The sequence below is a fragment of the Pelecanus crispus genome, chromosome 1, assembly GCF_030463565.1.
Source record: "Pelecanus crispus isolate bPelCri1 chromosome 1, bPelCri1.pri, whole genome shotgun sequence".
In the NCBI taxonomy this organism is placed as follows: Eukaryota; Metazoa; Chordata; class Aves; order Pelecaniformes; family Pelecanidae; genus Pelecanus; species Pelecanus crispus.
This window is the reverse complement of record NC_134643.1, coordinates 14,763,588-14,791,518: the sequence shown is the minus strand read 5'-3', so window position 1 is coordinate 14,791,518 and position 27,931 is coordinate 14,763,588. Positions and strand designations below refer to the sequence as shown.

The 27,931-nt window shown below is 40.5% G+C and overlaps 1 protein-coding gene across 1 annotated transcript in view; it reads left to right on the top strand.

Annotated features, from left to right (window-relative positions):
* RELN (reelin) overlaps nt 1-27,931 on the top strand; it is a 304,962-nt gene that overhangs the window by 237,689 nt on the left and 39,342 nt on the right. The window contains exons 29-43 of the mRNA XM_075728102.1: nt 206-363; nt 1,264-1,471; nt 7,520-7,596; nt 9,689-9,847; nt 11,828-12,016; nt 12,244-12,517; nt 13,943-14,083; nt 14,179-14,356; nt 15,824-15,908; nt 18,494-18,676; nt 20,102-20,273; nt 20,356-20,458; nt 22,973-23,202; nt 25,958-26,178; nt 27,194-27,341. Of these exons, the coding sequence (XP_075584217.1) occupies nt 206-363; nt 1,264-1,471; nt 7,520-7,596; nt 9,689-9,847; nt 11,828-12,016; nt 12,244-12,517; nt 13,943-14,083; nt 14,179-14,356; nt 15,824-15,908; nt 18,494-18,676; nt 20,102-20,273; nt 20,356-20,458; nt 22,973-23,202; nt 25,958-26,178; nt 27,194-27,341 (2,526 nt within the window). The remainder of the gene's footprint in view (nt 1-205; nt 364-1,263; nt 1,472-7,519; nt 7,597-9,688; nt 9,848-11,827; nt 12,017-12,243; nt 12,518-13,942; nt 14,084-14,178; nt 14,357-15,823; nt 15,909-18,493; nt 18,677-20,101; nt 20,274-20,355; nt 20,459-22,972; nt 23,203-25,957; nt 26,179-27,193; nt 27,342-27,931) is intronic.

Sequence of the window (27,931 nt, the reverse complement as noted above, 5' to 3'; positions counted from 1 at the left end):
AAATCTGGAAAAAATATCTGTAAGTGAAGTTGCACAAACTGTAGGATGTCAGAAATATTTTCTAGGCAGCCATTTGCATCTTATTTGCAAATGGCTAATTTAGGAAGACCCCCTTTCAATCTTAAACAAAGAGCACATAAAGTATGCAGTAGGTATAGAAGCTGGGAATAGTAATACTGTGCCTTTTGTTATTGTCTCTCTACAGTAAGACTCGATTCCGCTGGATCCAGGAGAGCAGCTCCCACAAGAGCGTGCCTCCTTTCGGCTTAGATGGCGTTTACATTTCTGAGCCTTGCCCCAGCTACTGCAATGGTCATGGGGACTGTGTCTCGGGAGTCTGCTTCTGTGACCTGGGCTACACAGGTAAGACAACCTTTTTTAGGTGGGATTACAGTAAGCATTGGCTGAGTGAAAGCTGTAAATCTAGCATCTCGTTTTCCTCTCTGATATTCTGGAAAAATATATTATGACATAAATTTCATGGGCTGCCAGCAAGAATCTTTTCATTTTGTTAAATAAAATTCAGCACAGGCAAAACAGAGAAGCTGAAGGCAGCTGACACCGGTGATGTTTCTGGCAACTGCAATCTTTGAATGTCACCATCTGTATGAATGGGGAAGGGACTAGTGATAGAAGAGAAAACAAAATAAAATATTATAAACTAAAAAGTCTGCTTAAAAGCCTTTGGACCATCTTCAAAAGAATTGCCGCTGGTTTTGAGTCCCCTGGCCATCCGATGGCACAGGACCAGGAGGGAACATATGTTCTGACAGGCCCTTCTGTGGAAAATTCTGCTCACTTGTGGTTTCAGGGGTTTTTATGCTGGAACACAAAAAAAACCCAAACCCAACGAAAAGAAACAATGATTGACAGAACCAGTTGCACGCTGCACTCTTTTCAACCCTCTATACCAACAAAGCAATAAGCTAACATCTTTTGTTCAATTTGTTTAAAATGAAATAAAAGGATAATATTTTTCTGCTCACATAAAATGCCTTATCAACATAAAGCACGGCTGGTTTTCACCTAGTGAAATAAGCCATCTTAGAGTTTAGAGGAAGAAGGCTTATTCTGCCTACAAAAATTTATAAAGAGGGTTTAAAAAGGTACAATCCTGTCATCAGTGCATTTTTCTTGGAAAAGCCTGGTGCTTTCTCATATGTAGATGCAACAGAACTGCCTGCCAATGTACTGTATCTGACCTTTACTCTGTTCAGCACAGTTTCACCAAAGTATCTTCCATATATTTTTTTTTTCTTGAAGCATCACATGGAACCTGTGTGTCTAATGTGCCTAATCACAGTGAGATGTTCGACAGGTTTGAGAGAAAGCTAAGCCCTCTCTGGTACAAGATAACAGGAGGTCAGGTTGGGACAGGCTGTGGCGTGCTCAGTGACGGAAGATCTCTGTACTTCAATGGACCTGGCAAAAGGGAGGCAAGGACTGTTCCCCTGGACACCACAAATATCAGGTCAATCAGTGCTGCTTCTCACAATCGTCATGTATCCATGTTGTCTCCTTTCTGCTATTACAAGTGTAGATGTGAGAAGGTGTGAAATGTTTTTCTGGTAATCACAACGTGTATAAGAAATCTTAAAGCCAGAGAAATTACTTTTTTGTTTATTCTGGTGTACTACCTCCTTTTCTTGAGAGGGAAAACTTACATTAGAAATGGAATGGAATAGCAGCACAGAAAATATGAACTGTTTACCCTTCTGAGAAGATGGTTTGCGTTGAATTCTAGATGGACAGGCAGAAGATGTTGGACCGGGTCCAGAGGAGGGGCACAAAAATGACTCGAGGGCTGGAGCACCTCCCCTGCGAGGCCAGGCTGAGAGAGTTGGGGTTGTTCAGCCTGGAGAAGAGAAGGCTGCGAGGAGACCTTATTGCCGCCTTCCAGTACTTAAAGGGGGCCTATAGGAAAGATGGGGACAGACTTTTTAGCAAGGCCTGCTGTGCCAGAACAAGGAGTAATGGTTTTAAACTGAAGGAGGATAGATTTAGACTGGATATAAGGAAGAAATGTTTTACAATGAGGGTGGTCAAGCACTGGAACAGGTTGCCCAGAGAGGTAGTGGAGGCTCCATCCCTGGCAACATTCCAGGTCAGGTTGGATGGGGCTCTGAGCAACCTGATCTGGTTAAAGCTGTCCCTGCTCACTGCAGGGGGGTTGGGCTGGATCATCTCTAAAGGTCCGTTCCAACCCAAAGCATTCCATGATTCTATGATTCTATGATTCTATGTGGTCTTGAGACTGCACAAAAGCTAAGATTCTGCCCATAGCTGGACAGAAAAACTTCCTTTCCCCTGACTGCACTCAATTGCAGGCACACCGATAGCATAGCAATGAGCTGTTGTTTACTTGCCAGATGTTGTGAATTAGTCCACTTGTCAGAACTGCAAAAAAAAGGGAATGTGAATTGTTGCTGTGTAGTCAAGAGGCTAACAAGCCTTCACCTCTCTTCCCGCTACCACTGAATGCTGCTCCGCTGGTAGCAATTATCCTTTTCCCTCTGAAATTGTCCAATTGATTAATGTAATTAGGATAAACAAAAGGCTGTTAATTCTAACCATTATTTAGCCTGGAGTTGCTGCTGCTTTGTCCAGTCTCATGAGGGATCATGCACCTGAAACCTTGCCCACCCTACAATTGTATCAGTTAGCTTAATAAGAGATATTTCTCCTGAAAAATACTGCTCCAAGAGTAAGCAACGCCATGATTTGCTGCATTATTTAGTTTGTGGGATCATTCAGCAAAGATTGGCCACAAGTTACTGCTACTGCTCTCGAGCTCAGACAAGTGGCTCTCCTTAGGGCAGTATGGGTGCCATGGGTTTTGGGACATCCTTAGCTGCTCCCCGGCACCGACCAGCACAGCACCACCTGCCTCTCCTCTGTCCCCTGCGTGTCTGACAAATTCTCCTCTGACAAATACATGAATTATTTATCTAATTATGTAAATTACTTAATAATTAAATTAACTAATTGTTTGACAAATACACTTTGGACAAGTACATGTTTGCACTGGAACTCTGGAAAGATCTGAACACTTCTTTTCTGTTCCACAGTCTTTTTAAATCTCATGTTATTAATCTGTGAAGCATAATATTGGAAGTAACTACATCATCAGGAAGTCTATCTTCAAATGATATTTTTGGGTTCTTCCTTCTTTCCTGGAGAAATCTTTTTATAAAAGAAAAGGATTTTCTTTAGCTTTAAGATTACTTTGAAACCACTTTTAATGCCAGATATACATATTTATAGCTTTCCATTTTCATAGAGTTTGAACCATTTAAAAAGCCTAAAGAAGTTTTAAAATACTGAGCAATGCTCTTTCTTGACTTTTTAAATCTATCACTACTTCTGTTTTGCATGAGAACATGGTCATCTGATGATTCAAAACTGCCCCAAGAACGTAAATGGCCGGAGGGACACCTAATAAGAGCAACCAAGATTCCTCCTCTGAGGACGTGCTCACCATGTGAGCTGCTCTCCTGCTGCAACTGATCATTTTGTCAAAATAAACCAGCACTGATTTTTTTTTATAAGCATCACAGTGAGCAGTTTAACTTCCTTGAACAAGACAAGTTTGACACCACACCCCTGGGCTGTTTGCTAGACAGAACAAAAGCACCAGTCATCTCAAACACAAATGGGACTAACATTGATTTTTCAGTATCTTCAGCCACACATCTGCTCAAGGGTAGGATTCTTCTCATGCAGCTTGACCAGAACATGGACTCATGAGACTACAGCAATTACCCCAGGCTGCTTTTATGCTCAAAGGAAAGAAATAGTTACTTCAAAAGGACAATGCAACTCATCCTAAAATAGTGTCAGCTAAGGCCAGTGCTTTCTCTGCTGGAAACATGTATTTTTGTCACTAATTATAAGGGAATCTGGGCTGATCATGTAAGTCTTGGACATCCAGCCTTCAGAAACCATGCTTAGAACAGGTGCATCCCACTTTAATGTTTGACACCATCTGTAACATTAACTGGGTCTTTTTTCCTAGAAGCAAAAGCAGATGAAGTTTGTGAGAGTGAAAGGGTTAACTGAAAGACCCATACCCTAAAAAGAAAATAATTCCTCAGCCTAGAAATTTTTTCTATTATTGGAGCTAAAATTAATGTCACTTGAAAAAGGAGATTAGAGGGAAGCACTTTTTCCCATTTTGGTATTACTTTTTGCATTCAGTAATGTTTTGTATAGAATTTGGTTATCTTATTAGGGGTCATCTTAGCCCCTGCACAGTTATCTTTTATTTGTGTGTGGTTTTTTTGGTTGGGGGGGGTTGGTGACTGAGTAAACTGCAGGAAAATATGCCTTGAAAGACATACCGTTAGATATGTGGATTGAGGGTTGTGAATAGGAAGGCTGAAACTCCTGCAGTAGATTTGTAAGCTTCTTATTTTTCAGGTTAATAGTGTTTCCCCAGACTTTTAAGATCTTGTTTCATTAAATCAGGCATGGAAGAGAAAAAAAAAAAGAAAAATATTGCAAGACGTTAAAGTTTTATTTTCATTCTGAATTCCTACAGATCTACCTATGCATATTCCCTATCATTTTGCTTCAGTTACAGCTTTTTGTATGTAAAGTGTAATTTTTATGCAAGGAATGTAAAGAATTTTTGTTCTTTTTTGTAAGAAGTAAAAAGACCTTTCTCCTCCTCACCATGCTCTTCCCAGAGGAGGGGGTCCATCGGGGCTCAGTGCTCCCAGTTCGTTCTCCTCCAAAGGGGTTGAGATTTGCCAGCCTGAGGTGCGTGGTGCTGCTCAGGGAAGCAGCCCAACAGGGCACCACTAAATTCAGGTTTCATGCTCACAGCATTTAAAACTAAAGGTTGCTCCCTGAAGCCAACCACTGTAAACAAGCACTCGATGTTTAGCATATACATTAAGTGCTATCATAATCTTAGCTTTATTTGTCCTATTGTCTCTTTATTCTTTTATATGATTGACTACACTTTTTTCACAGATGCTAGAAGAATGCCCCATAGCACTAAGAGAGCTGTAAGTGTCAAAATTCATTTCACCCAGACCATTTTTTTGCCCTACACTTCAGAACCCCCCTGGAGTCTCTCCATCCCTTCCCTTTTGTATGGCCCAGTGCACCAAAGGCACAATTTCACCAGCAATATTTCTGTCCTCCTGACTGACAATAGGATACCTGGATGCATTTTGGTTACTGATGAGTTACTGCCTCCCATTTTGATGGCCTGTCCCTTATGACACTCCTCACTATCTGTTCACTGAGAGCATTTGCACGTAGTGCCTACCTGGCAGCTAGATAAAAATCATAGAAAATATACATATTCTTTCCAAGTGGTGGCATCTGGCTTGTTAGCTGACTTGGCTCCCGTCTGTGTTACAGACTCCACTGCTAATGACTGTGCAACCATCCCAGAGAGCTGTTCTGGGTCAAACATTTATGGATCAGATGGGCTGATTCACCCTTCTGCAGAAAGGGGATTGTTGTCTTTTGTTTCTGCTTTTTACTGATCTTTACATTTGGCAACCATAAAAGAGAATTTCATCATGGAACTGTAAATCTTTTCACCTCTGAGACCATTGTCTAGTGTTTTATTGCCTGAATACTGTCTCAGGCAACAAAGCTGCAGCAAACAATAGGATCTACCTGGCTAAACAGTGTAATACTGTCAGCCTGTCTGTTCTTGAGCTATCTATGGGGTTGTATTATGAATAAGAATGATGAGTATATTCTGGCTTGTCCTAGTCCCTATGGATATACAAAACATCTCAGACAGGAGATACCAATTTTTATAACAGAACTGGAGTGCGGTTGGTTTTAGAATCAGAAGAGGATGGTGACATTGTGTATGTAGTGGTGGGTGAGGGAAACTGGAGTCCTATCTGTGTCGTACTGGCTCGGGCTGTACTCTTGTGGCTTGTCTGTGATTTTACTGATGTCACCATAAATTAGGACCAAATCCCCTAAAGCAAAAAGAGTTATCCTTGTGGGGAGTTATTTGAGCGACAAATCAAGACTTGTTTCCTCAGACAGAGACACAAATTCACCTCAAAAATAAGTATTTAAAATAAAGAAGTTATGTACAAGCAGCAGAATTAATGAAGCCTGGTTTCCTTTAGATTTGTATTCTTTTTTCCTCCTTGGCAATAACCCCATCTCCCCCTATGCACTCCATGAGGACACCACCAGCACAAGGGACAAGCAGTTGCTTCCCAGAAAGACCACATCAGCAAGTACTCCAATAGTTATAACACAACAGGCAGGCACCATCCTAAGTCAAAAACTGGCTAGGAAACAAGGAGGAGAATGGCATCACAAATTTTCAGCATGCAAAATCTCAGGGTGGGGATGAGTCCAGGTTCCCTGCTCTGTTTGGGCGCTGTTTTGGGTGTGCAGTGCAGACAACCTGTGAAGAAGGTGTAGATGAGTGGGCAAAGGTATTCTCAGTCATCTCACTGGCCTTTACATTAGTTATGACCAGATAAGACTGAGACAAATGTCAGAGATGTGCAATGACATTTGGTGAGTGAGTAGCAGGACATTAATTAAAAAAAGTTGCTCTTATATAGCACAATAGTACACATCTAAGAGGAAATGTAAACTACTCTGATACCACAAAGTCACAATTAAAAATATCAGTTCAGCAAGGGTACCAGGGCATCACTGTAGATTGGGAAAAAAAATGACAATATTTTGGAGCACAAGGATGGGATAATTATTAATTCAAATATAGCTAGATAGGGATGTTCCAGGCTTAGCCAAAGTCCTGTCAATAAAGCCAGTGACACTGTCTCAAAGGGATGTTGCGGCTTTAGAAGGGTTGCAGAAAATGGTTATGGGAAAAATCAAGGACATGGAAAAACTTTCATGTGGAGAGACAGATGAAAACGTTGCCATGGTTCACCATAAAAGAAGTAGGTAGGGAAGTGATAAAAGCACTGAATACAGGGCAGGTTGCAAGAAAGGCAGATCAGGAATATTTTTTCCCTGTCTCATGATGTGAGAACAAGAGGATGTTCAATGAAATCAAAATGTAGAGGTTCAAAATCAAAGGGTCTACTTCACAAAATGTCCCATGAACTCTTTTCACCAAAAATTGTTTACATCAAGAATTTAAGGACCAAAAATGGATTGATGGTGTAGTGAGGATTTAATAATTTTATTAAAACTCTAATATTGTATTTTAAAGCTTAAACCAATTTCCAGTTACAAGAGGCCAAGGTCAGATCTGATGTAAAGAGCACATTTGCCTGCTTTGGCATTTTTGCATCTTTGTGTGAAAGAAGGAACTGCTAAAATCTGCTACTTGGTCCAACAATACATTTATTAGGCACAGGATCAATAAACCACATCACCTTCTTCTGTCTTGGGTCCTCCACTGTTTAGTATGGCAATGCTTGATTTCTCTGGGAACATTACCTGATCAATAGGCCTGGAATAATGACCTAACTGAAAATGCCACATTAGTCAAGAAAGAAGAGTTATCCTGACTGATTACACTTCTCTTCTACCCTGATTTTTTTAACAGGCTAGTTCAATTTTATGTACAAATTGGAAGCAAGGCTATGGGTAACGCCTGCAACAGACCAAGAGCCAGGAATGAAGGTAAAGCCTCTTTTGCTTATAATAAGCTTTTTGTATTTTGGGTCTTCTACAGTGGTTTTGCCTTTCACTGCCTTTACAAAATCAAAAAGATTGTTTTATTTTTAACATAAATCAATTACCACTTCAGTTTTCATAAATGGTACAGAAAACTAGTTACTTTTGTTCCACATTTGTATTTATACTTATTTCCACCAAACCTAATAGTGAACTATCAATAGGAGTAAATTTGATGGAGCTATGATGGTTTAAGACAACATCTACAAGAAGAGGCGTAATAGCTTTTATTAGAGTACTTGATAGTGCTGGAAATCAGGTAAATTGACAAGTACAGAGGACTTTCTTCAGGTCTGAAATAAAAGGAATAAAACTCAAGTTCAGGATAAAATGGGCAACCTCCGTTACTGACCTGGAGTTGTGTGCCTGAAAACCTGTTCAGCTTCCCAACTGCACCAGTGGGTCTAACTAAAGATTGCCTTCCAACCCAAGCTCATGCATGATTTACCTGAAATGCAAAATTATAAAGCTGCAGCTGAAAATGTATTTAGTCTAAGGAAATTAATCTCTCCAGCCATCTCCTCTCTTATTTTACCCACATGCTTAGAGGTATTGGGGCAGGGGGCTGATGTCTGTGTCCGGGGAGGATCAGCAGAGTTTTGGGAGCAGAATCCCCATGTAAAGTGGCCTAGTTGCATGAAGACAGATTACTGACATCTGGTAGATGAGAAAACCTCATTTTCCTCTCAGTATAAATCACTTAACATCAGTGGACTGTTTCCTGACATATGGCATTTACATTGATACTGACTCAGAACTGCCATCTTTCAGCACAGGTTACACTGAGGGTTTGATTCTCTTTTCATCTGCACCAGTATAAGACACAAGAAAATCCATTATCTTTGAATGTACTCCAGTATAAAAGAGTTTTAAGAGAAGAAATACACATAACAAGTGCTTCTTTCTTCTATTATCCTGTGACGAGCTCATAAGTGCCTTCACAATTCTGCTATGTCCTAGTACGTGCCATACTGTGTGTAAGAGATGAAGACTATTTCAAATTATGCCAATAGTATGATAACTAACTTTAAGGATGCTGTGAGCTTGCATAGGTAGCATGAGCATTGTGAACTACCCATGGAGCCCAGCTATCAGAATTACAACTTAGTGTCCCACACAAACTGCAAGGATATGCAATATGAAATAAATACTGACTGTATTAAGAAAGGGCCCTGGTTTTGGCTGGGATAGAGTTAATTTTCTTCCTAGTAGCTGGCATAGTGCTGTGTTTTGGATTTAGGATGAGAATAATGTCAATAACACACTGATGTTTTAGTTGTTGCTAAGTACTGCTTACACTAGTCCAGGACTTTTCAGCTCCCCATGCTCTGCCAGGTGCACAAGAAGCTGGGAGGGGGCACAGCCAGGACAGCTGACCCAAACTGGCCAAAGGGCTATTCCATACCATATGGTGTCATGCTCAGTATAGAAACTGGGGGGAGTTGGCCGGGGGGAAGTGATCGCTGCTTGGGGACTGGCTGGGTGTCAGTCAGCGGGTGGTGAGCGGTTGCATCACTTGTTTTTTTTTCCCTTGGGTTTTGTTTCTCTCTCTCTCGTTCTCCTTTTCATTACAATTTTCATTACTATTATTATTTTATTTCAATTATTAAACTGTTCTTATCTCAACCCACAAGTTTTCTTACTGTTGCACTTCCAATTCTCTTCGCCGTCCCACAGGGGTGGAGGGTGAGTGAGCCGCTGTGTGGTGCTTGGTTGCCGACAGGGGCTAAACCATAACAGAAAGTCACACTATTGCTATGGTTTCTGTGGTACAATCATTAGTTTCACTGAGGTTGTAAAAGATTTGATCCTTTGAGTTTGGTGAAGACAAGCAAAATAATGTGTGGCTGCTGGTGAGCCCACATCACCTTTGCATTAGGACTTTGTCCACAAAATACTCCTGGACCAGGAGCTGCCAAAAAGGTAGGGGAGATGCCAAAAGTGGCGTGCACTGGACGTGCTCCTGAGTACAGGCTGAAGAGTTGCCCCCTTTGCTCTGTACAGTCAGACTAACTGCCTTTCTTAATTTTACATACAGGGCTTGTTGTTCAATACACAAATGATAACGGGATCACCTGGCATTTGCTGCGAGAGCTGGACTTCATGTCGTACCTGGAACCCCAGGTTGTTTCGATAGACTTACCTCGGGAAGCCAAAACCCCCGCCACCGCTTTCCGCTGGTGGCAGCCACAACATGGTAAGCAGCACCATCCTAAAAATTCATTAAGCAGCTTTACACAACCCACATGCCAATGCTTCTCAGTATGGACATATTCCGCAGAAACTTCAGCTTACCAAAAATACAGTATGGTGAACAGTTTGGGTGCTGTAAGAGCATATTTAGGCTTTTCTCAGTCACACTGCAGACATGATTTTCTTTTATAGCACCAAGTGGAATAGTGGGCTTAAGAGTAAAATTGTTTAAGATCTAAGTTAGAACCAAAGATGCTGAGACATAACTGAGGGGAAGGGAAAAGAATATTACAAGAAAAGCCTAAATAAGATTAGAGGATTTACCTGAGTATCGAGTGACCTGGGATGCAAAATAGCTTACACATTTTATCTCACTTTTTCTCTGTTTTGGAAGCGGAGGCATAACTTGGCCTTGAATCTGCCTACCTGGTGGCTCCCATCTCACTATCTTAAAATCTCCACACTCCAAAACAGGACCCCCCACCCTCTATCATTTCAGTGTCCAAGTGCCCTGCCTTCTGCAGCACCTCCAAAGCCCACTCAGCCACTTCCCACATCATCAGCTGAAAGTAAAGCCCTGGTGCTGACTGATACCTACAGCCACTGTGAGAGCCCCCACCTTGCACGGGGGCACGTTCCCACTATTAAAAATGTCCTGATTAAGTGTCTCACCTTTGAGCAAGGCAGCAGCTCCTGGATCCCTGCAGGAAATATAAGGTGATATTCAGAAATATAGCAAAGTACATTTTAACAGCAATTCCCTGGGGAGAAAAGCACACAGTGTACATTCAAGTAATTATGGAATGCAGCTTCTCAGATATCATTTATCATTTTGATGGCCATTTTTTGTTCGTACATTTTCTTACAATGTATGTGCTGGAGTTAATTGTCCTCATTAAACAAAAGAGTAGACAAGGCAAGAGGGGTGTGATATAGTTAAGAAGCCAGTTCATCTGGGAAAAGTGCTGAGCAGCAACTGGTGCACCACAGACCATCGTTCTGCCATGATCGTTTGCACTGGTGAGCGGTGTGATGTCAAACCTGTTGCTCCTTACCTGTGTCCTGCCCATGGCTGCTTGCTCTGGGGGCACATGGATGACATCTGTCCCTGCTGAGAGCAGTCACTCCAAGCCCACCTGATGGCAGTCCTGTGGCTCCCAGTAAGAGGAAGCATTTATGAGTGGATGTTGAAATAGCGCCTTCCATACCAGCGTCCATAGGTGACAACCACTCGTCATTACAGATATTAACACCTTCATAGATTGTCCTCTGTCTGTCATAACTCAGTGCAGAGCGGCCCTATCAGCCGCGATCCACGTTCCTCATAGTAGCAAGACAGAAGTCCTGGCACATCGCTGCAAGTTCACAATTTACTGTCAAGACTTTCCTTCTTCTGTGAGGGCAGCGATTGTACAGTAAGATGACATTTTCAGCATGCCAGTAGAAAGGTGAATTGAAACGAAAGGCTGGAGAAGTGGGCTGGAGGTGATGGTGAACTGAGATGCCTGTAGGCTGGAGAGGAAGAGAAGAGAGGTTTCCAGGAAGGAGAAGGTAAAGAGCACTTCTATGAATATCATCTATATCAGGAGTCTTCAGCATTTTCCTTCCTTTGTGTACTATCCTCTTCCATACAAAAGGTACTTTGGGAACTAGACGGAAAGCTTTCCAATTTAGTGTGGGGAATGGCAGGAAGATTGTGACCCATAAAATGAAAAACCCTAATCTAGGGACTCAGGGAGTGTCTCATTCAAACACAGGGAGAGCGTATGATGACGACAGCACTGAAGCTTGAGAAATTAAGAGGGAAATACTTGTGTTTGTCTGAAATAGAAACATACTCTAGAGTCCAGGTTCATCCTTGAGCAATGTTTTAGTCTTGTTTAACAATGCTCAGTCTACATGACCACGCACTGCTCACTGGGTGAACACAGGATGTGGGCATAAAAAATAACTAACACTAACCTGCACGTTCTACTTTTTATAGGAAAGCATTCAGCTCAGTGGGCCTTGGACGATGTCCTTATAGGGATGAATGACAGCTCTCAGACTGGCTTCCAGGATAAATTTGATGGAACTGTGGATTTACAAGCAAGCTGGTACAGAATACAAGGAGGTCAAGTAGACATCGACTGCCTGTCTATGGATACAGCTCTGATGTTCAGTGAAAACATCGGTATGTGTCACCAAACATTGCTACATTTGTATGCACCTGTTTTATAAAGTATTTATGGGTCAAGTTTTTACAATATGGGATGTATACACAAATTCAGGTATACAGTAATCTACAGGGAAGAGAAGGCTGAAAAAAGGTGAAAATACAGATAATAGATTTGAATGACAGCACTGAAAGCATATGCGTAAGGTATACTTTTTTTCTGTTGGTTTTCTCCCTTTTCTTAGGAAAACCTCGTTATGCCGAGACCTGGGACTTCCATGTATCAGCCTCCACTTTCTTGCAATTTGAGCTGAGCATGGGTTGCAGCAAGCCATACAGCAATTCCCATAGCATTCACCTGCAGTATTCTTTAAACAATGGGAGAGACTGGCACCTGGTGACAGAGGAGTGCGTCCCTCCAACCATCGGCTGTCAGCACTACACCGAGAGCTCCATCTACACTTCAGAAAGATTCCAAAACTGGAAGAGAATTACAGTCTACCTCCCACCCTCAACCAAGTGAGCACTGCTCTTCTGGCTGTTTAGCATGATATAGATTTTGCTGATGTAATTAGAGCAAACATCCCCCAGCTTGGGAATTTTCTGCATGTCTTTTAAATTATTAAATGTGTGTTGTCACGCCATTGGAATTTTAAATTTCACTTCAAAATATTTCATCAGATATAATGTGAACTGCAGGAACTGAAGGAAGTAAAAACTTTGGATGAGTTAAGCCTTGCCTATAATCTATGACAGCAAGAACAGGAATGTTAAAGCAACCTTTTCTAACATTTACCCAATAAAAAGCAATAATAAATGCACTCACCCATCTTTTAATATAAAACCATTTTGTATCATTGCACATAAGTTACAACGTTATTTGTCATCCAGGATTTAGGAATGTTAATTACAACATTCACAAAGTCAAAATGCATGTTACTGGATGTGCTACCTCCACCCTTTTGACCGGGAGGAGAGTTCTGCCTGCCTCCTAGTGATGGTTGTAAATGGACATGGCAGATATGCTGGCACTCATCTCTCTCAATAAAACCATGCTCTAGTTTAGAAATAACAGATGCTGATGATATTGCTTATCATTATTCCGAAGAGTTCTGTAATTCATCAAAGCACCCTACACATTACCTCTGTGAATTTCAACACCCAGAAAATACGGTGGTAAAAATGGACACACAGGAAACGAACTGGGACTGGGGTTCCCATCTTGGTTTCTAATTCCATTGTTCACTCCAGAGGACCATGCACCTTTTTCCAAAGAATCTTCTTCACAACTACAGTGAGATCCTGATCCTGTCAGAAGGCATTGTTCCAGGATCAGCTCCACCGCACATTTCCTGCCTGAACATATCCAAGATCATCTAACCCACAGCACCTTGATAGATTTTTTTCCAAAATATTTTCCTCATCTGAGGATAACAAGGCAGTCAGCAATTACAGCAGTGTGTATGCATGTGCATGCTTGTGCATATATAGTCATACATTGTTATACATATATATACTAACATATGTAATCGTTTTTTCTTTACGCAACACTTAGTATAAATGACCTTTCATTACTTCTTCATTTACTGAAGGAATTATATTGTTTTAACTCTGTTAGCAACACGTGGAGCTGTTGAATGCTAATATAACTACTAGTTCATGCTCAACCACTTTGCTAACCAGCAAGAGTCACAGCAATGTTGACTTTCTTGGTTTTCACTTTGGCTACATTCATTTAAAGTCTGTTGGAATTTTGCCTGAAAATTAACCTGAGAAATTGAAACTTCCAGTTTCAACTGGAATAACAGTCTTTTCCAAATACAGGGAGTCGTGCTTATCAATATGGTTTTGTTCTCCTGAAGTCTACAGGATTTTCTTTATTATTTAGCACTTTGTGGAGCAGACATTTTGAAGTCTGAAATACATTCACTCTGTTTTTTCTAGCTCTCCCAGAACACGGTTCAGATGGATTCAGTACAACTATGCTTCTGGTGTTGATTCTTGGGCTATTGATAACGTGGTCCTGGCTACAGGGTGCCCCTGGATGTGCTCAGGCCACGGCATCTGTGATGCAGGTCATTGTGTGTAAGTAGCAACCTGCTTAACCTGCTTCATAGAAAGGATGTTATGTTTTATCTAGGCCAGGTGGATAACACCTTTTCCTCCCAATTTGTTACTAGGTGTGACAGAGGCTTTGGTGGTCCATACTGTGTCCCTGTCATTCCTCTGCCGTCTGTCCTGAAGGATGATTTCAATGGTAACTTGCATCCAGACCTTTGGCCTGAGGTTTACGGTGCTGAGAGGGGAAACCTGAATGGTGACACCATCAAGTCTGGAACAGCTCTCATTTTTAAAGGGGTCAGAGATTACTTACATTGACAAAATGAGTAAAAACCAGTAGAGTTAAAAACAGAAAGTAAATTTTTTGTTGTTTTCCTCCATATGTTTACATCAAAATCTTTAGGCAAGAATTTGACTATTTTTTTCTTGGTTTTTCCTGCCCTAAATATACACCATGTTTGTCACAGTTGTTTTTGATGAACAAATGGGTTTTGTCTGTTTGTTGGCTATTACTTTCATTTGTGGTACAAATTCCTCCATAGCCGCCAAAGGAAAAGAATGAAACTCTGTGGCTGAGATTCTTGAGGCCAAGTGATTTGGAAATATGGTACACATTACAATCAATGGGATTTGTGTCTTGAAATCCCCTGATTGGCTTTTGAGTATTTTGAATAATACAGATTAGTCAGCACTGTAGTCTATGTAATCAATGTTTATGTAGTTAGCCTGTGTTTTACTTAATTCTGTCATTTTGAAGTTTTCTAGCTCTTTAAGGATTTTTTTGTTAATTACAGGTTAAAAAAGGCCAGGAAATGTTATATTTTCTGAACTTCTCAGTTCTTCAACAAAACACACAAATAGAGAGGCTTTTGTTCACATAAGCACATAAATTTTAGGCTCACACATGAGTCTTCATTTGATACTGTGAATTCAGGTGCCCCAAAAGAGGAAAGTTTAGTAACTTTGGGTATAGAAATGAATTCTTTAGAAATAGTTCTTTGCAAAACCTTGATTCCAATTCAACCTCTTTAGATCATCTAAATTACAAATCACAGGATGCAAATTGTATAAAACATGGATTGGTTGTTGCTGCAGGTTGTTGCCCTGGGGGAATGGGTCTGAGAAAGAGGGAAGCTCTGTGAGGTGGAGTTTGCCAGATCTCTGCAGAATGGGGACTGTCTCTGGCCCCAGAATCCACACAACATTGAGCTCATCTGTAGAGATGGACAGGACCCAAGGGGTCACTATGAGGTTTCCTGTCTGCTCCCTTTCCATACTGCTCTAAGTCAAGAGGTTGCCCCAGAAGAGGATATTTGTACAAAATATTTTTTGAGGCACAGAAAAAAGCTCCTAGAAAGGAGTCCTCCTGCCTGGAAATTAGGGTGCTTGGCTACTATACAATTTGCCCCCAAAATGGGTATACTAGCTTGGACTCAATGTCTAAGTCAGCTACAGTGCCTGCAGATCAGATCACATCCCAGTGGTTCAGAGCACAAATTGAATGAGCTGTACCTGTGTCTGTACCTGGCCACATAGCTGTGCCTCTGGTGCTGACACAGCCCCATATCTAGCTCTTTCCATTACTATGGTTCACTTTGCCAAGGCTATCACTATCCCCATTTCTGCCCGGGAGGTGTGGGACAGAGCACTACCTTTCTCACTGCTACCAGCAGTCAGTAACAGACAACATCCAGACAATAGTGAGCTGCAGAGCATCTTTAATAATGGGAACTGAGACTCACACCATATATTCTGTATTTGCAGGAAGGACTGAGAATGCTTGTTTCAAGAGATCTAGATTGCACTAATACCGTGTACATCCAGTTTTCATTTAAATTTATTGCCAAAGGTAAGATCACCTTTTATTTCCTCTCACTTCTCTAGCTTTATTCATATGTAGTAGCATCACAGAAAAGAATATGGATTTGCATTTTCAACATCAGTGTACATGATCATCAGTTTATGGTAGATAATATGGGAACTTGTTTGACATTCTGCATCATCCCTACCTTGCTACCAGCCTACATGGCCTTCTGTGCAGTAAAGAGTAAACTGTGGTGGTATCAAAAACAGCAGAGCTAGTACAGTCTTTGAGCAGAAGAGAAACAAAATAGCTCAAGATTTTTAGAGATTTTGCCATATGCTGGGGAAAATTAATTTGTCAGTTTTTAAAGTCATAAAATGGTGCCTATAGTAGATTACTTAAGGGACAGATAAGGAACTACCAAGTTTTTAATTTTCAAGTTTCAGTCCACTGCATTAAAAGATCTTACCATTTGGCTTCCTAGTAGGTATCATAGAGATGATCAAAACCCCATAATTCTATTTAATTGTGTATGAATAGTCAGACTTTGTAGTTGGTGTAACAAGCTTGAGACAGTTTCTCTAGTACAAGCACATTCAAGCCAATGATTCCATCTTACCCTGCTCCAAGCCCCTGCCATCTCTGGCCTTGCAAAATAATTTTATCCCAGACAGGAGTGACAGAGTGGAGAACCACTAACCTGGTTGAGCATTTCAGTTACTCCCATGCAGTCTCAGAAGTTTTTCCCAGCACTGCTTGTAGAACCGGGCACTTCAAGGCTGAACTCTCAACATGCAAAATTCCCTCTCCCTTTGGTGGAAGATGTTCATAGCTTCTGCGGGAAGGTCAGCACTCTGGGACTGGACTTGCCATTTGCCCAAGGACAGCTTGAAAATAGTTTTGATAATTATATCTTAGCCGAATCTCTGTACGGGCAAGTAAAAATGTAGCTCTTTCTGAATTAAGTTTGATTCCCTTTAATAGGCACTTAATCATATATACTTGGCTATTTATTACTATAGTTTAAGTATGTTACAGAAAAGAGAAAAACAATAACAGCCAAAAACATAACATGCCCCAAAACAATAACATGCCCAAGACTTCATGTTTAAAAGCAAAATCCTTGTGAATACTTCTTTTACAAAACTATGCTTCGGAAATATTTCTACATATGATCCTTGCCAAAATATTAAAAAATATGATGAAAATGAGTAAAAATGTCATTCTGAAAGGCAGAAAGAGCCAAAGGCTCAAGGCTGGATTTTGATACTTGACCCACAAGAGGTAAAGCAGTGAAACCAGGAGAAAACTTTTCTCATTAAATCCATATGGCTTGACTAGCCCTAGGCCTGGATCCAGGACTTATTCCCAACAAGCTCCCTAATGTTTAATGCAAATTGATGTAGCTGGGCACATCTCAGCTGTAAGAGTTAAAAGCAGGGTGTTTTTTACTGTTAATTGCCACAGATAAGCTGAAAACAGTGCCTGACTGCAAATGTCTCCTCCCTGCTCTATTCCACATATGGTGGTTGAAGAGAGAATTTGTGCTGGAGCAGAGTGGGGCAGGAGTGTGCACAGCAGGTGCCTTGGCTTCACCAAATTCAGTTAATTTAGGAGCAGAACATGGGAACAACTTGCACAGTGAGGCAGGGATTAAGAAACTGTCCCTTAGCCCTTTTCTGTTGCTAGTTCCTGCCCTCATACTGAGTTTTTTGGGGAACTGCTATCATTGTTCCTGCACTATGAGGGGAGTGGAGAGCATAAATTTGTTTGAGTGAGATACCTCAGAGAGACCACCACTCAGACACTGATGTTTCTGGTCAGCAAGTCAGGCTCAGGCCAAACATGCACTGGGGACTGATCTTGTTCAGGGTAACCAGCATCAAGTGCAAGTGCTGGGCTCTAATCAGCATATGTTAATATACAGGACTGTATAGAGCCTTTATTGACTCTTTAAACCTTTAAGTTAAAAAAAGGAGGAGCTAGTAGTCTGAAAATGTAAATTTTACTCTCAGTTCCACTGCTGCTTTTTAGTCCCAGCTTAAAGCACAGAATATTGTTTTGTTGTTGTTAAAACATGCTAATAAAGCTCTTCAGCGTTTTACATCAATTATATGATCTGTGGGCATGAATATACTCATTTCAGTATCTGCAGTCAGAGCCATGGACTATAAATTTGTGAGGATGAGGACTGTGTCTTTATCTGTGGGTGCTACAGATAGTGATGATAATGTCTGGTACCTGGAAACAAGCAAATAAATACTGAATTACTGAAAAATGTTTGTGGTAGAAGGGGCTGGTTTGTTCTAGTCTAAAAAATTGTAACACTGAGATAGCTTCTCATCTAGGTAAATTAACTGTGACTGTACATATAATGAACAGCAATGTAAATTTAGTCCCTAATTCATTAGCACTTTGCAGACAGACAAGCAAGGGGAAGCACAGGGAGATGTATATGTATAATAAACATATAACCTCTCAACAGCTTAAGTTGTTGTTAAAGCAAGCCCATACTCTGTAATAGATGTCAAAGTAACCTAACTGTATTTACACTTGAAGAAGTGTTTTTGAGCTAGTGCTTTTTAAAACCAGATTACAATGAATGTAAATGCATGTCTTGTCTGTTCCAGGCACCCCCGAGAGGTCTCATTCCATCCTGCTGCAATATTCTGTCAACGGTGGCATCACTTGGCACCTGATAGATGAGTTTTACTTCACGCAGACTACGGATGTCCTCTTTATTAACGTTCCTCTGCCCTACGCAGCCCAAAGCAATGCAACGCGGTTCAGGCTCTGGCAACCTTACAACAACGGTAAGGAAGAGACACCCATGGGAGTCCAGGTCCACACTTGCACAGCTCAACATTTGCAAGAGGCTAGATTTTTTAACTCAACAATGATAGAGACTCTTAAATCATGTTTTCTTATATTTGAACTCCTTCAATTAAAATTGTCACAGGATTGTGTTTACTGTTCTCATAGAGCTGCCGTATGCTTTGAAGTGAAAGTCCCTTAACCTAATACCCCTTGACTCTGTGCAGAAGTTTATCAGCTTTGGTCCTGGAGGGACTGGGAGATCAAGCAATACCAATAAAGTTAACTTCACTCAGGTTCTTCTCATTATTTTTAATGGACCTGATTCTTGTTTAAACTGAGGCCCCATTAGAATGCTCCAATTATACAAAAGTGTCCCAAGTGTAAATGTGAACTGGGCCAACCTTGCTCAGAATTAACTAGGCATTAAAAAACCATTTAGAAAGAGTATGTAGTGAGCAGTTAATCTTTTCATTAAATTGTAAGGGACTGTAGAAAACCACAAGAGGAATGCAGCTCATTCCTTCTGATTACAGGAGATGTGCCAGCTGAAGAAAACTCGTCTCTGCTCTCAGTTACTCTGAGCGCATCTCTCGCAGGAGCTGACATTAAGGGCTCTAAGGAATTCCAACAATCATTTAGACACAGTGATACAGCAGAGATTTATTCCATGCAGGCAAGTGCCTAGCACACCTATGAAAAAGAAAATTCAAATCTGGTCCTAAGAATCCAGTTCCAGTTCATCCTTCTGAGGTGTCCTGCCTAAAACATTTAACCAAACTTTTCTTGCAGACATTATCCTTAAGTAGGAATTCCATTTAAAAGAAGTAATTTAACTTTCTCTGATCAACACAGAGGCTTTTAGATAGATTAAAAAACAGTTACACGAGAGATCTGGCATTCTAATCTTTCCTCTGCAGTTTGAAAGCACCAATTTTGTGACACATTTGAATTCATAATCCATTGGAGAGAAGGTCACTCAGAGTTTCCTTCTCTCTCAAAGAGCTCTTGCCAAACACAGGCTGCTGAGTGCAAGGAAAAAGGTGCAGAATGAAATAATCCTTTTAGGCTGCTTGGGCTCTACAGCAACTGCTCATTTAGATGATTCTTCATTGAAGAAGACATTGATGCTAGAGTTTCAAAGTAAATGTGATTTAAACAGAAGATACTTGTTCAACACAGGTTTTTCACTTTTCAGTTTGCTGTGACTTCTGTAAATTTTAGAGGAATAAAAGTTAATTGTGTAGGACCAAACTGCAGAGCAATAGTGAAGCCACTCCTTTAGCACCCTCTTCTCAATGTAATCCATAAGTACTGGCTACTATTCTGCTCTCTAATAATCATCAATAATCAATCATCAATCTAATCATCATCAATAATAGTAGTATTAGGTCTTAACAGGAATGTTCCCCTTTTCTTTGTAGGCAAAAAAGAAGAAATCTGGATTATCGATGACTTCATTATTGATGGAAATAACCTAAAGAATCCCATGATCCTTTTGGATACATTTGACTTTGGTCCCAAAGAGGACAACTGGTTTTTCTATCCAGGCGGAAACATTGGGCTTTATTGCCCATATTCATCTAAGGGAGCCCCGTAAGCATCTCTCAGCAATACATTAGAAAAAAATGACTGTGCAATAAACTGAGTCTAAAGTACCCCTTTCCCTTCTTTACAGGGAAGAAGATTCAGCTATGGTATTTGTTTCAAATGAAGTTGGAGAACACTCCATTACAACAAGGGACCTGAGTGTGAATGAAAACACTATAATCCAGTTTGAGGTACTTGTCCTCAGAAAGTTACTTTGCCTTTTGCTCAGAGTTCTGTTCTTTCAGGTTCTGCTCTTGTGTATTCACCCAGCTGTTGTGATTGCCAAGCAGAGAAGTCTGGCTAATATCCCCTGTAATTGCTTTGATATTACTTTCCCCTGTGTGGGTGTATCATGAAGACTTTAACACACAGATAAGGGAACATTCTGCTTCAAAGTCTTCTATTTTCTTGCCTAAATTACTACTTTGTCCATGCACATATACTGCACTGACAGCATTAAAGTCCATGTCCTACAAGGTGAAGGGTCACCACTGGCAGACAAGATGATGAGCACCAAAATATAATGAAGGCCTAGACTGCTGCCTCACAACCTGCTCAGGATAAGTGTGCAGCATTTCCATGAGCTGATGCAATGGAGAGCTACGACTGCATCTGTGACAACAGAGAGTAATTTTTCCTGCATGCTGGCTTAACTGCCCAGGTTGTACTTTCTCAGAGATCCAAGGCTCTGCTTTCTTTTTCCTTCTGCCCATGCTTTCATAGCAGCTCTAGTGGAAGCTGTTCTTTGCCCATGATAGCCTGAATTCATCCCATCTTAGGGAGTTATCTAAAGTTCATGAATAAGGAGCGTATTTTTTTTGTGTTTCTCATATGGAAACGGTGGTCAGCAGAAACAGGCACCGCAGTGACAACACATAGTCTGAACTAAACTGTTTTTTGTTTATCCAAAAATCTAAATCATGCATTGGCTAGGGTAGCTACTGATGGGAGTAACCATTTAGCCTAGTATGTATTAGTTTAGAGGGTTCATTATATTGTCATTAAGAAATTGTAAAAGAATTTTTCATATAAATTGCCATGCCACAATTGCCAGCCTGCTTTTAACAAAGATACAGCATGCTGTAGCATTAAACACCAAATGATACCAGTTTATAAAAAAATTACTCAAATGATACTGACGGTTTTCCAAGAAAACTAGATTTAGCTGTGTACTTATGCATGCTTCAGTTTGTCATGTAACTAATTAATAAATTATTGAACACCGACCATTTTCTGTTTTAAAAAATAGATTACAGCCTGTAGAAAAAAATATCTGAGGTCACTTTAAGATATTCATAAGTCTTCAGAGCATTAACCTCATAAAATCTACATGCTTACTTCCATATGTGGTAAGAATATTGTTTCCAGCTCACGTTTTTGAGGACATTAGTACAAATGAAGAAGTTATGCATAATGCAGTAGAGTTTCTCTCTGTGTCTCAAGAGTAAAAAACTATATTGGGTCAAGCATCTCTCTAAGCTTCCAGATGAGTAGACAACCCTTCTAGTCAAATGTAGGTTGATGGGACTCATGTGCACTGAAGAGTGATGAAGGAAATTTGACATAGGATACATTTTCAACATTCATGCACAGTTCTAAGTATTACTGAGGTTTAGAAATAAATAGATTTTCATTACAGAGTAGTATGTTGGAAAGACGCTTATTTTCCGCTACAAAGTTATGTAAAAAAATGCAAAATATTTCTTAGCTTTAGTACAGTCATCATATTTCATCAGCAATGGGTTTTTATTTATTGCATGGTAAGTATAGTACATCTTATTTTATAGGACAGAGTCATCCACTAAGGGAACTATTTCCTCTTCTTCTATATAAGAAATTTGAAACTAAAAGAATATCTTACTGTCAGTGTGAAAGAAAAGCAGACTAATTTTCACCAGGGGTGTGCAAAAAATGTGTCTTAAGAGGTCTCCAATTCTGTACAAAACTTCATTTTATATTTTTTCAGTAGTAGAAGTGTTGTTAATGTAGGTTTTCTGCCTTTTGTACTGTTCTCTACATCAGGAATCTTGTAAGAACACCTTGAGAAGTTTGATACTGCCAAACTATGTTTTGGTGTGACATTGAATCTAAATCCAATCCAGCTATGTTACTCTTTTAATGCTGTCTCCTAGGGCTTTGCTGCTATACATGAGCAAACGGGTAGTGAATATGAAAGCTGAAGAACATATTGAAGTGGTACAGCACACACCCTGTAACATAAAAGAGGACCATAGTGCAGCTCAGCAATTTAAAAAAATGTTTATGTTTGCACATTTTGTTTTAATATTTCTGGTTTTAAAAAATGAACATTTTTTTGGTGCTGTGATTACTTCAGTCCCTGCCAGAGGACTGCAAGAACTGATGCATTTGCTCCAATACTGTTAGCAGCTCTCCTTTAGGATTTTGTCTAATTAACTTTATGGTTTTCTTTTAGTAGAAGTAGTTGGGGATTTCATGTTACATTCATTTTATGATAAGCCAGAGTGCGATATACCCATGGGCAGGTAGGGCAATGTGCAAGAGTTCATGTTCATGTGCATGTCCTGAGTGCATCATCCCAGTTGTTAAATGAGTTCCCAAATCACCATTTCCCTGTGCTAAGCAAATTCCATACCAAATAGGGAAGGCTGACTAAGATGAAGAGTGATTAGGTGTCCCACAGCCTGCCCTGTGTCATCTTCTGCATTTCATGTCTTGGCCTCCAGATCAATATCGGCTGCACCACTGATAGCTCCTCTGCCGACCCGGTAAAGCTGGAGTTCTCACGAGATCTGGGGGCAACCTGGCACCTGCTGCTCCCCTTGTGCTACAGCAGCAGCAGCCACCTCAGCTCCCTGTGCTCCACTGAGCATCACCCAAGTAGCACTTACTATGCGGGCACCACCCAGGGCTGGAGAAGGGAGGTCATTCACTTCAGAAAACTGCACCTCTGTGGGTAAGTGTCCTGCTCCTATTCCTGCCCAGCTGCTTGTTGGGTTGTTTTTATTTCTGTTTTCCATCCAAAATGTTCTCCCAGCACAAGAGTGGCCCGTAAGAACTGCGGCACTAGAGCAGACCAGATGACTAGTTTTTCTCTGCTTTTTGTCCTGAATATCAGTTAGTGTTCAGATGATTCTCAAAAATATGTTTTGCCTAATGCTAATGTAGAATAACCACAAATAATTACCTATTTATCCATATATCTAATAGGTGACATTATTATGGAAGTGGGTTGCATAGTAAAATGAATGCAAAACTGACTATCTTTAAAGCTCCTTCAATGGTCTTTACTGCAATGCATTAGCCATTTGAATTCATCGAGGATATTCTTGCATGAAATTTCAGATTCAGTAGAAAATCCAGTAAAAGGTGAGCTAGTATAAACTTGGTTCTGCTTTAGTGTAAGGAAATGGACTGATGTAAATACTGGAGGTCTCTTGTAGCTGCAAAGTTCTCTGATCCTAAGAAATTAACTGCTGCAGTCAGTTAAAGTTTGTGGAACAAGCCAGGTTGGATGATAACAGATACATAGCATAGAAAACCAGTCTGTGCTAGCAGGCATGATAATATGTAACTTTTCAAAGTATAAAACAATACTGTTTACTTTTTCAGGGAAAACTGTCTTCTAGCATCAACTCAGTTATGTACAAGATCACATCATTAAGGATTAAACTGTAGCAGTATGAATGAAAATGAGCTATGCAACTATGAGACTTTATGAGTCTAGGCAACTATGAGACCGAGTATTTATGAAACTACTGCATGCAGTGGGCCCTCCATAAATAAGTGTCCCCACATGTGCCTCTAAAAGTATGAAAAGACCTATATAAGAGATGAGAACCAAGTTTGGAAAGCCTGGATGTTTAATAATTTAAGAAAATGTTTAAATTTTAAACTTGAATTTTTTGGTTTATGACAGTTAACATTTCAAGCATGGAATAGGTAACCATCTCCTGCAGCAGCTTATTTGTCCTTCTGGTTTTGCCCATAAGAATTATTTGACCCTTTACCCAACTACCAATGCATCCCTCCAAATGAAAATTTTGACCTAGCAGACTCGTAATTCATTTAAACCTTCCAGTTATTTCAATGTAGTCCTCTGTTCCTGAGTGTTTCTGTCCCATTTGCCTGCTTTCCCTCCTATTCATTCCCCAACACACCAGGCCAGAAGCCAATTGCTGATAGCCAGCCAAACTCAGCAGCAGACTGCTTCCATGGAGCATTTGGTGACATGAAATTCTCAGTCCACAGGGCTGAAGGGGGATTTTCTCCACCAGAATCCAGTGGAATGACAAGAAAAAAACTCCAAACTTGACTCCTTGTGTAATTCTAAAAAAAACCCCAGCCATTTCATCCCCAAAGTGTCAAGTCACTATATTTAAATGAAGATGAAGACATTTTTAGTTATTTCCGCTATGTATGTTATTTTGGAAATGAATACATGTTCTCAGCAGATAGCTGTAACTATGAATTAGTATTCCAGCTATGTCCTGAAGGAAAAGCCCAGGGCCTGTTGAGTCAGTGCATAAACACTTATCGACTTCAGCAAGACAGGTATTTCACTCTGCTTCAGACACGAGTCACGCTTCACCCACGCCTGAGAGAAGGAGCTGACATGCCTCAGGGGTGGAACGAATCTTGCCCATGGGGCTCCTCTGAAGAGAACCTTACAACACCTCCAGCCCTCACACCCAAGGGCGCACTAAAATCAATGTTTTTGACTTCTAGCAGGACTCTGGTTCTTGGGTATCTTTCTTGAAACAGTTAGTGATGTCCGCACGCATTAGCTGCCCCTTATCACCTGAATCCCCTCATAAAAATTCCTTTCAAGACAAAAAAACTTGTCAGCTACCTGTGCTATTGATTCACCTGCTGCATTTAGATATCTCTAACAAGACACATTAAACATGCAATGCAATTAAGTGCTTTCCCCTTCTCACTCTTCTGGTTTCCTTCCTCCTTTAAAATGTTTTCTCACTGGGGAATAAAATTAGCCTCTCAAATGTTTTTCCTGTGCTTGGTTTATTTTCCCTCCTTCCCCAGTCGATTCCTCTTTACATGTAGCATTGATGCAAGGAGCACTTAGGAAGCAAATTACAAACAACAGAACAGCACCCAAAGGAGAATATAGTTTAAATTAACAACTTGCAATATCAGTCTGGTTTAAGATTAAGCTGCCTGAAAGCAAGCTGAATACCTGGTGACATGGCAGATGATGTTTTCTTTCCATGTAACTGAGGGTGAGAACTTACCACCCCAGTTCCACAGGTGGTCTCCCTGGGGGCAGGGTGGCAACCTGAAGTAGGATTTCATTCTCCTGGAGAGGGTGAAAGTGGCCAGGTCTGACCCAGACACTGCACAGCAAAGCAGAAGGAAATCCATCAGACCATGGCCATTCATCCTCCCCACAAGTGATGGAGAGAAGAGTGGTTAGATTTAAATTCCCATTTTCAAGTCTATCATTCAGTTTTGGTATTACAACTAATGAATAATGTTATTTTTATTTCTGTCAGTACTTGGGTAGAATGTCAGCATAAAGACACATGAGGCATTGAAGGAATTAGATACAGCAGTCAGTTTCTAGAACTAAGCTATTTATCAAGCCAATTCCAACAAAAAGAGCACTATATTATACATAGTATGGTATATATGTGGAATACGAAAAAGATGGAACTATTATTTAAAGTAAGCACACTTTATGCCTTTTTCAGGTTGGCAAGGTTCAGATGGTACCAAGGGTTTTACTCTGCTGGATCCCAGCCAGTGACTTGGGCCATTGACAACGTGTACATCGGCCCACAGTGTGAGGAGATGTGCAACGGGCATGGCAGCTGTATCAATGGCACAAAGTGCATCTGCGACCCCGGGTACTCTGGGCCAACCTGCAAAATAAGTACCAAGAACTCTGACTTCCTTAAGGATGATTTTGAAGGTATCTCTTCTCGGTTTTTGGCCTGGATTATCCCTGTCTGTCTTAGTGGAACCCAGAGCCCGAGGGATGAAACAGCAAAGTCTTCCCCACCTCTACAGCTTCTGAATTTAATTTGTGCTGTGAGATTATTCCCATGACCCAAGTAGTTTAGATGTCATTCTCAAGCATGGTTTGTGAATGTCTGATGGCTATCAGTTGTCTGGTTTGGAGTGTCTGACTCTTTCTGAAGCTGTTAATGCTGTAATACAAAATCTTCACCAAAACAGAATTTCCTGAAACTGCAAGTAGAAAATAATTTTAGACTAAATTGATGGTGGTTTGACTTTAGCACAGACAGAACACGTGAAAGTGAGGCAAACAACACAGGGCTTTAAGGTTGTGTCGTTTCTCACTACAAGGGAAATCTAAGTGGCCTTAATAAGGCAAATATCATTTCAGAGCAGACCATGTGTCTCAGCGGTGAGGGCCACCGCTCGGTAGGCATGGCAGATCCCAAGCAAGTGATGCCAGGAGGGAATTCAAAGCCTCATGCATGCCTGAGCACACACAACATCCACACACACAACTCTAAAACCACCTCAAGGTTTCCCCCGCTAGCAAGCATGGCAAGAAGAGCACGTTTTGAATAAAGCAGCATCTGTGAACCAAACTCATCCCTTCATAGGTGCTGCTGTTCATTTTAAATTTTGCCAGCCCTTGCTTGCATGCTACCACATGGTACTTGAAGTTTCTTTATAGACCTGGGTACTTCATTGTTATCTTAAGAAAAATGAAGAAAAGTGGAAAATCCTGTGAATAATTGGAGACTAAGATCCCAAATTTCACACTTATGGGTTTATTTTATTTATTTTGTTTTGATTTGTGACAGTTTTCTAGAAAACATTGCATTGGAAACACTGAATATTTGTTCACTCTGCATGTAATGTTTAATTTAGCTCTCTTCCTCTGGAAATAGTACTCTTGCAGTAGGAGCACTTCAGAGTAAATCATAAATATGTATTTACTGTGTATTCAGGTCAGCTGGAGTCTGATAGATTCCTGCTTGTGAGTGGTGGAAAACCATCAAGGAAATGTGGTATCATGTCTGGAGGAAACAACCTCTTCTTTAATGAAGAAGGCTTACGTATGCTGATGACTCGAGACCTAGATTTGTCACAAGCCAGGTAACAGTTTTAAAGTTCTTTCAGGATTTCACTGAAGAAATAATATACTGAAGAATAATACATATGTGATACTTCTGTGGTAAAGGCACGCTGATAAACTCTGTGGTCCTTACTCTAGCAAATATTCCATTTTAAACACTGTTACTATTTTAAGTTAAATTTAACTTGAGCTTTAATGGTACTAACCATTTAAATGTTACTTTTTTCCTTGAATAAGAACTCCAGGATCTGATGCCACACCTTCAGTAGTTTATGCAAGTTTTTATTTCTTAAATGCATAATGTGAAAGATCGATTGTACATCACATGTTCTGCTTGTCTTACAGTTTGGTGTATTACAAGCCATTGCTGAAACGGGAGCATCTGCTGCCAGTATAACTCTTACATTCATCATCTCATAATTCCTTCATTTCTGAAGCTTACTTTCTTCTTATTGTGCACATTTGTTTCCAATAATTCACTGAGAAATTCCCATCAAGCTGTCACCAGCTACACTGAGCACAGCCATTGAGAAACAAATATTTTTAGTATATTTAGAGACTATGTTGCATCATTACAGCCTGCAGAGGAGATATTTGATGAGTGAGACAT